Here is a 10,138-nt window from a genome sequence, read left to right as displayed (position 1 = left end):
AGCATTCCTGCAGCCCTGATGTTTGGTACAGTGCGTACAGACAGAAGACCTGTGGTGCAGCTGCCTCCTACAGAATGTGACACCAGCTCCTGTGAACTAAATTAGTGTAGACAGGAAATAACATGAAAACTTCCCTCTGACACTGTAAACCAGAATGCTGCACACAGGAGATGCACGTAGGAATTCTCGATGTTTTCAGAGAATAAGTTTGAGTTGGAAGGGGCTCTCAAGGATCATCACACTCAACTCCTGGCCCTGCACAGGACACCCCAGGAGTCACACCATGCGCCTGAGAGCATTGTCCAAACACTTCTTGAACTCTGTCAGGTTGGTGCTGTGACCACTTCCCTGGGGAGCCTGTTCCAGTGCCCAACCACCCTCTGGTGAAGAACCTTTTCCTGATACCTAAACCTAAACCTGCCCTGACACAACTTCAGGCCATTCCCTTGGGTCCTGTCATTGATCACCAAAGAGAAGAGATCAGTGCCTGCCCCTCCTCTTCCCCTCACAATGAAGTTGTTACTGCAATGAGGTTTCCCCTCAGTCTCCTCCAGGCTGAACAGACCAAATGACCTCAGCTGCTCCTCATATGGGTTCCCCTCAAGGCTCTTCACCTTCCCTCCTTTCGGTGATGCTGTGCCTGATGCCCCCCAGGACACGCTTGGCCCTCCTGGCTGCCAGGGCACTGCTGACCATATTCAATTTGTCATCAACCAGGACCCCCAGGGCCCTTTCCATGGCACTGCTCTCCAGTTTCTCCTTCCCCAGTCTGTACATTTTCTACCTACTAAGAGACGTGCTGTAATGCAGGCAACAGGATCCACTCATGAAGGAGACACATGAAAGTACTCTCTGAGATCTGTAACTACTCTTGAGAGTCCTCTACAGAGCTTCTGCTGGTCACGGCACTGACAGACTCCTCTTTCTCAGCCAAGCCACAGGTCCATCCTCACGTCCTCCAGGTAAGCAGAAAGCTGGAGGCTTCTGAGAGTCTCTAAAGGACATCACCCAGGGATGTTTCCTAAGAGAATCACTCTGCAATAACTGTCTCTCTTCAGTAACTTCATGGAGGAAATAACACACCCTGGCTGCATTGCCCTTTCTGCCTCATCTTCGTGACAAGCACGGGCCAACCTCACCCAAACAGGACTGTCCTTGTCACCATCCCAGTACCCCCAGCCTGATGAAGTTAAGGGCCTCCTGGAAGGTACAGGGACCCTTTGTAAGAGTTATGCTGAGAAATCTGGCATATCAAGTTCTGTGCTCGTGTCCAACACTGTGCCCTAACGATGCAGAATACACTCAAAGCCCTATGCATATTCTGATCATCTTTTATTGGGTCAAATGCAAGATTTGAATGTGTATCCATTGCACTCTGCAGCCTGTCTAAGGAGAGAGAACACAGGCAGGCTAGCAAGAGAAACTCAATTTTAAAGTAATACCTGACAGCAAAGGAAAAAAATGTAACTAATCAAGCACAGTGCTCACATGTACCAGGCACAAAACCCAAATATAACCTTTCTGCAGTTGTAAGAGTCTGTCTCACTAAATTAAGGACATTCAAAGCAGATGAGAAAGCATGGAGAGCACTCCATCAGCAAAAAGCCTTTTCAAAGGGAAAGCAGACAAAGAAATCCCTGCCATAGAGAAAGAAAGACGACAGACCTTTATGCTTGCATAACCCTTCACGGAGAAGAATGAGCTACAGAAGAGCAGAAAGTGATTAACATAAGCTAAGAACTTCCCAAAGCAACAAGACTCTGGACAGCAGCTGAGGCACCACAAGGCCAACTCACTCATGTTGCTGTCATTGCAAATAACAAGGCTTTCACATGAACCCTGAGGAGGAAGACTGTGCTAATAAAACTGCCTCCCCTCCTGAGGCAAAATGATGCTAATAAGGGAAATCAAACTTTTCAGATGATGTTGTTAAATCTTGTAATAGGACTTGATCCACAGGAAAACACAGGACTCAAAATTCCTTATTAATAGGACTGTTAATTAATTCTGTATTGAATTCTATTACATTCATCGATGACAAACCTCCAACAATGCAGTTAGAGCTTGTTAGTTACTCAGAAATGTTAACAAAAATGCAAGAAACACAGAGGTGATCAATGAAAACAATCAAAGAGACTCCTTTATGTAGAAAAGTAGATATATTGGGACTGTTTAATTTACAGACATTTAAGAAAAAGCACACCACACACATATAGCAATGAACAGAACAAAGCAAATCAGCTGGGTGCTGTTATATCCCCTGCTTTGTAAAGCAAGAACAAGAGGCATTTCAGCACAACTTTAGAGACACGAAACTGCAAGGCCTTTAGCAGAAACAGCTTTTACATGGAGTGGAAAATTAGCCTGTAGAAATCAAACAGAATGATTACAGGAAAGCACAATGGTAAATGGATCAGAAAAGGATTAGATCCTTTTTCTTTTTTCTAGTTTATTTTATTTATTTATAAAAATATCCAAGTATGTCCAGTCACATTAGTCAGAACATTTAAAAGAAAATTTATATACCATTCTTCCTAACAGAATAACTCAAGTACTGTCAGTGGCAAAGAAAAATAAACAATAAAAAGCTTACATGCATCTTACTCCGTAATTATTTGTGAAGAGAATCCCATTAGGTTACACCCGCTACTGGTCACTTTCAGTCTCATGAGAAAGGACTACATTAGTCCCTGGATTTAACTTCAAAGGCTATTTTGATTTCCATAAACAGACACTGATCCCTGCTGCTCAGACATTAACAAGTTCAAGTTCAGGCTCCACTATACTTATTCTTGCAGGCAAAGCCCTAATTTTGCTGTTAGTTCCTCCCCTTTACCTTCTCAATGACACTCAGGCAAAGGAAAATAGCACAAATTAAAAAAGAAAAGAGGCAAGACGTAAGTTGTTTAAGATAAAACATGAAACAAGCTGTGCTGGTTCTGAAGCTTCAAAGATCTTAATACGAAATGTGAAAAAAAAGAGCGGAAAAAGAAGCAGAAGTGGAAAAAGAGCCGAGAAATACAGATCATTAACAAGGCCCATGCGTTCTCAGCTAGCAGGACATCACAATTTCATGTAGTAATCACCTAAGTAGACAACCAGCTATATACTACCTATGTAGTCAGACGGCCTTAATTACACCTCATTACTCTGAATTACAGATCTATTATAACCGTGACGTCAACATCCTCTGCTATTATTGCTGTGTTCCATCTACGTCAGAGCAGTTCCACTTTTCAGAAACTTTTTACAGGTTAAATAATATTTACTTCTATTCCTGAGCCTACAGACTTCCTTCATACTAGAAGGACTATGATGGAGAGTTAATCTTCTGCATTTCTCATCCAAGTAAAGCGCATCCTGGATTCAAATCTCAGCTGTACTCCAAGTATTTCTTCAATGTATCTTCTGTTTCTCTCCACATCAGTCCTTCCCAGCTTCCAGCTCTACTATCTGATTTTATTTCTCCTTGCAAAACATCCCCTGAAACCTCCTCTAGGTCAGTGAGTTTAAATGAGGATAGACAAGAAAGAAAAACCCAAGTGATTGTGCAGAGCAGAGATACGACTTTCCCCAAAGCCAATTTCAACATTTTTTTTAACCTGAGAAATATTCAACCTGACATAAGTAAAGCACGACCAGAAAACATGACAAGGGCATTTCTGCAACCACTCCGAGGGCAATCTTTAAATGAAAGTGTAGGCTAGAAAAGTTTAAATTCCAGTCCTGTACGAATGATTATTTTCCTAAGATGACTGTTGTCTAAACATTCCTGGTTGACAGCTGATTTACATTCAAGTCACTCTCTGCAACAGGTGAAGGGAATAGCCTGGGCCAAGGGCCAGCTGGCTGGAAGCAAAATTGCAGAAAAAGACCTGGGCAACAAATCCAAGAGGATCACCAGCAAGCCCTTGCAGTTATTGAAGTTTGCTGCATACTGGGCTGTACTGACAAGACTGTAGCTGGCAGATTGATGGAATGGAATTTTCAATTTGGGAAAGTGCATTCAGAGTGCTGGGTCCAGTTTTGGACTCCCAAGTACCAGCCCCACATTCACAGACTGGAGCAATTTAGCAAACAGCAGATATTAAGGAAAAAAAAGTTCACCACCACGGTCGTCAAACATGGTAACAGGCTGCCCGGAGGAGTGATGGAATCTCCGTCTCTGGAGAGGAATCACAACTTCAGAATAGACAAGGATATGAGCAATCTGATCTAACGCCAAACTTAGATCAAAGTTCAAAAGTTGGCCCTGCCTTGAGCAGAGGCTCCAGCTACATGATCTCCTGTGGTTCCCTGAAACCTAAGTTATTCTGAGTTTACAGTGTATTCAAGCAAGTGAAAAAGCATTACTAAATCAGAGTTTTAAAATTACTAAATCAGCATTTCTAGCACAAATAACTATCAAGGCAAAGGAGACCATACAACATAATCACCTTCATGCACAGGGAAACATAAAAATCAGTCTGACAAACAACTTTGTCCATAGTTGAACTGTGTGCCACAAAAAACAAGCTTTTCACTTACCAAACTGGCCATTGTGCCTTATAAACAGTTCAATTACACCGTAGGCAATAGCAGTTGCAGGAGGAATTTCAAGGATCACACTAGAATCCTTCATCAAACTTCCATTTTCACTTACTGAAACCTACAAGACAGATTTATTTACCATTTATCTGATTCAGCTACTATACAGCTTAAACACCTAACTAAGGTGAAAAATACAGAGGGAGAATGTGCTTTATTCTCCATGATGTCTCATCAAAGCACACGTTACATCTGACTTCTAGGAAAGGAACTAGATGAAGAGTGAGGTAGAAACACAATGCCAAGAGCAGCTCTCTCACTCTTAGCTACCCTGTCCTAGCACAAAGTTGAGCTCCAGGAGCAGCTTTTGCCACACATGAAGCACCATGTCAATAGGAAGTGGGCACCCACTTCAGTACTCTGCCTCGCCCAATTCTACTGTGACATTGGTTTTGCCCAGCTGGAAGGCTGGTACCAGGAACTCGCAACTCCCAGATTTCTTCAACTGGAGACACACTGTACACAGAAGTGATTCATCTCCAGCTTAAAAAAACCCAAACTTTCAATGAATGAGCATATTTTGACTTTGGTAATTCCTTCTCAATTCATAGGCAATTTTTCAGATAGCCTCATAATGCAGTTAATCTCTACTCCCATGATCGAAAACAAACAGCTTCCCAATAAATATGAAAACTCAGTAGGCACTACAACCATTTGTGATGAATGATTACTTGGCTGTTCAGATAAATTTGATTCAGCAATACATTTTGCTATTCAACTTGCAATGAATTGTTTTAAGTTTGCTTCATGTTCTGCTGCAGGCAGGAATCTACACAGAAATGGAAACACAATGTGATAATATTGATGGAAACTACATTCCAGGCTCATACAAAAAGACAGCATCTTTTCCCAGAAAGGCAGTGGAAAAAACATTTTACCATACAAAATTTTCACAACCAAGCAGTGCAGTTTGTTCAGCACATTAAGAAAGCATGAAAAATATGCTGAAGTCTATTTGGAGAAACTGTAATTTCTTCCCAGATAATGTGCAAATGTTCTATTCCTTGCAGATTTTTAGTAACTTTTACCTTTATTGTTTTTGCAGTGCATCCCATTGCACCCCTGACTTTTTCTTCTGTCTGGATATGTTCGGATATTGTACACTTCTGAGTTGTGATTATCTTTTCTCTCAAGATGCACAGCACTTCACGTTTTCTTTCTATTACTTGTTGCAGTAAACTACTGCTTAGATCTATTGTTCTGAAAAAGAAAATACACCATAGCAATACCAGAATTGTGGGAAAAAAAACTAACCACATTTTCTTAACTGCTTGAAGAAGCTCTTATTGTAAAAATGACAATGGTTTCTGTATGAGCAGCCTCCTCAAAATTATGATGTCCTCTTTTGCTATTTGGCAGCAGTAAATACCTGCATTCCACAGTAAGCCCTCACATATATATTGAATTCTTGATTCCCTACTCTGAGCAAAAATGGCAGTTTGTCCAGATACTTGCTAAGAAAAAAGAAAAAAAAAAAAAAAAAAAAAAAAAAGAAAATAATGGCAACTTTAACTTTCCGTAAGCCCTCACATATATATTGAATTCTTGATTCCCTACTCTGAGCAAAAATGGCAGTTTGTCCAGATACTTGCTAAAAAAAAAAAAAAAAAAAAAAAAAAAAAAAAAGAGAACTAATGGCAACTTTAAGCTTCCTGGGTAATACAAAACCAACAAGTCAGGCTCCTGGACACTGGACTAAATCCTCTCCTACTGTGAGCTCACACTGACATTTCCATGGCCATGGCAGTGGGTGCTGGCTGGGGGACACAAAGACAGCAATGACTCAGTGGCAACCCTCACTGCTTGCTATGGATCTGTTTCAGTGTTCACCTAAACCTGGAACAGGCAGAGTGGGATCAGCACTGACCAAGTACTTCAAAGGGCTGAATGAGAAAACATGGAAGATTTCACTGATTTTGAGACTGTACATTACTGAAAAAATCCACCTGCTTCAAGGTCCTGTGTTATTCATTGGTATAGACTCAAAATTTAAAATTGGTGACAAGGACTATCACAGTCAAAAGAAAAACTAACTGTGGGAGGGAGCTCTAAACTCTAGCCCAGGCACCAACTTCATAAGCCATCCTTACTTCACAGCACAATTCAGCATCTGTTTAAATGCTGCTGAAAATAATTCTAACGTTAAGTTCTTCTGAGAATGACGAGAAGACTGAAAGTGAACTCCCAGAAACAATACAGAAGATTTATTATCTAAGAAAATATTACAAAATCCACTACCTTGTCTTTGAGGTGTTAACAGACTTTCTGGTAACAGTTAAAGCAACGTCCTAATTTTATTTAATTGATTAAAATGTGTCAACTATATTATACTTTTGCAAAATATTCACTGGAGGTGAATCAGAGGAGATGTTCTATTTTTTATGAACAGGTAATCTAGCAAAACTGTTGGAAGATTAAAGGATTGCTATCCCTGACTCAAATTATTCCGTCTTTTCTCCTCCCTCTCACTGTAAATGGCTATTCATGGAGCTAAATGGCAATATCCCAAAAATGTGACAGAAAGACATGTCTGACTCCAATTCATTTAAATCGAGATATCTCCACTTTTAATTTAAAAGTTTTAGATTTATTAGATTCTGGAGTTTTGAATTTATGCAGTCTATATAAGTCTGAACTCAGCTGGGGTTTTTATTGAATTAAAAATATCCTCAGGCAATTTTTGATCTTTGGAGAGTTACATGCCTATATGAAAGTTCAATCAGTTGGAATGAACTGTCTGAAAACCTTAAAGTTGATTGTTTAGACAAGGGAAAGAAAATACCTCTGAAGCAATGCAGCAGCCACCAGAAAAGCATCCCCAAACATTCCTGAGATTATTAATATAACTTTTTTTCCTTTGGTGCAAAGTCATGCTTTATGCTTGGAATCCAATGAACCTTTGGATTAAGCAAAAACTGAAGAAATGTCAAGCAATCACAAACATCACCGCTCTCAGAAGTGTCTGCCAAACCAGAGCCATTAGTCACAGTCTATCAAGCCTATCATATACTTCACAATAATTATTTATGTTTCTAAAGTGGTGTGCTAAGCATCTTGAAAATACAAATTATTGCACTAAGAACTTGCAGTTTTAACATGTCACCTAGGGAGCCACAAGGGAAAAATACAATGAAGACGCACAAAAGCAATTTGCAATTTGCTTTTATTTTCTGACTGTTTAAGAGGATGACAAGCTTGCTGAATGTCCCCAAAATTTAGCGGAAAAAATTCCCTCAAACAATCCAAGATAGAAAAATACACATTAAATAAAGATTTGCTGTTTCTGAATGAGTGCTAAATGAAGACGCATATAGAATATGACCTAAGCCTATGCAAATGAATTACCAAAATAATTCAAGAGACTTTTTCTTCCATCTGCTTCTACAGTATTCTGCCCAAGGCAGAACTGGCTTTGAGGCCCAGATGCAGAAGTATCAGCAGAGTAGCAGAGCAGAAGAGTCAGAAGACATAGTTAACTTGCAAAGAGGGGCAGTGAACAAATCTTGGAGGCAGCACTGGAGGAGCTGCTGCAGCACTGGGGGCTATAGAGAGACACTGACACACAGGGACACGGAGCTACCTGCTGCAGCAGCACTCCCCAGGCAGCGCCCAGAGGCGACCTGGGATCTCCAGCACAGAGCAGAGCGCATGCCAGAGACAGCCGCTGCCACAGCCCCAAGGTTTGAGTGCCTTCAGTGGGATGTGTCCCGTTGTAAAGCCATCAGAAATGTTCTCCTCTGCCCAGTAAGTTTAGTGAGCACCAAATTCAGAGCTTTCACACACATACCCTTACTCACAGCTACAAAAACCTTTTCTTCCAGCACAGCACAGTTAAGTGCTCTCCAGTAGACTTCTGGCACCGAACTGTCTATCATAAAACAGAACTTTAGGGCTGCACGTGGGCACATCATGAGTTATTACTGGGGCACAGCCTGTTGAAGGTAAAACATTCTGCTCTCCTCAGCAACTCAAACAGGAGATGACACGAGGTAAGCAAGTACCCAGTTTATCTAAATTATGACTGAAAACAGTCATCAAGAGCAAAACACAACAGGGTTAAAGTTTGACAATCAGAGCAGGGCTTCAAGTATCGCAGGGTAATGGCCGCTGTGTCTATGACTATTTTTGCAAGAACTGAACTTACTTGCCAACATAGCATTGAATATAAGAAAATATCTGAAAAACACAAGATAGCCGAATTAAATCCCTGAGAATACATGCATGCAAGGCACACGAATTGCATTGCATTTTTTTTATTTTACAGGTCATGTTTCAGAGCTTTTACTTCTGTTCTACAACCATGGCTCTTACCATCTCTTTTACTCTGTACTGTACAAGAGCCACCACTAACCTTGTGCCATTTGCACTATATCACCATGACCCATCCCAGCCTGAGGAGCTGAGCTGAAGCCCTCAGAAACAACGCTATATAAAATATAATGAGATGTTGGTTTGCCAAGTCCCATTATCACCACACAGAGTATAAGCCTGGATAAACAAAAATTATTTAAAAGATACAGATTATGAGGTTTTGCTTGATTGATTGTTCTGCTTAAACAACCTTCCTGAGGTCAATGATTTACTATGCTGGGAGCCTTACAGGTCAAACATGTACATAAAATAATTTCTTTGAGTTTTGGTCTCAGTCCACATTTAACTAGATTAAACACTTCTACGCTCCTATAACGCAGACTTCTTTCACCTTCATCCAGTATTTTTCTTCTTGCATTAGGAAAGCAGTAGACAACAGAGGCACAAAGGCAATTTGCTGCAGACTGGAGTCAGAAAAGAAGAGACAAAGGCAGAAACTAAATAAAGACAAGAAAAAACAGACAACACCTGGCAACAGATCAGGCTCTCACAGTTAAAACAGAGAGCAGGTGCCTGCTCTAAACCTCACTGCTGAGAACGAGGGTCTTTGCTTTAGGCACAGAATTTGACCAAATTGCCCACAAAGGAGACACCTTAGGACCATTTTTCCATCAAATCCTGCCTAACCTTCTCAGTAATCCACCCACAAATCCTCAAAGCAAGGTGCTTGTCAATTTCCTACAAATACCAAGAAGATGGGCATTGCTGTGAGTACTCTCCATACTCACATTGAAATCAGCACTGCTGCTTGTCTGCACAAATTTTCACTGCTCCAAACTACTCACAAGTGAAAAACCTTTTCAGTCCTGTGCTGGGCAATGCCACCTCAATACACCTCCTCTCCCAGCTGTAGAGACACAAGCAGCCTGTGCTCATTGCCTCTTCTCCACTTCATTTATAATGTGCAATAGTCTGATGTCTTCTATACAAATACTGCTTGTTCCAAGTGAGAGCCTTCACCCAGCTTTGATCCTGCTCTAACAGAGACCTCTAGATGGGTGCCAAGGAGTAAAATCCACCAGACCTCACTCTGCCATTTTCCACCAAGCACAGATGCATATTTCTTTTGTTAATCCATTTCAAATATAACCTCTCTGACCTACTTCTTACAGAACACAGCATCTGCAATCATCAGCTTATTGACAGCATTTCACTATTTTCCCTACCGAATCACCTGCCA

General features: G+C 40.9%; 1 protein-coding gene across 3 annotated transcripts in view; it reads right to left on the bottom strand.

The window, feature by feature from the left end:
• The window catches only part of DFNA5 (DFNA5, deafness associated tumor suppressor), a 25,459-nt gene that overhangs the window by 6,745 nt on the left and 8,576 nt on the right, over nucleotides 1-10,138 (bottom strand). For all 3 annotated transcript variants that reach the window (XM_017731180.1, XM_017731179.1, XM_017731181.1), the window contains 2 exons: nucleotides 5,616-5,787; nucleotides 4,528-4,648 (listed from right to left, as the gene is read on the bottom strand). In XM_017731180.1, coding sequence (XP_017586669.1) covers nucleotides 4,528-4,648; nucleotides 5,616-5,787 — 293 coding nt within the window. The remainder of the gene's footprint in view (nucleotides 1-4,527; nucleotides 4,649-5,615; nucleotides 5,788-10,138) is intronic.

This window comes from Corvus brachyrhynchos, unplaced genomic scaffold (genome assembly GCF_000691975.1).
Source record: "Corvus brachyrhynchos isolate BGI_N302 unplaced genomic scaffold, ASM69197v1 scaffold84, whole genome shotgun sequence".
In the NCBI taxonomy this organism is placed as follows: Eukaryota; Metazoa; Chordata; class Aves; order Passeriformes; family Corvidae; genus Corvus; species Corvus brachyrhynchos.
This window is presented reverse-complemented; position numbering and strand designations above follow the sequence as displayed.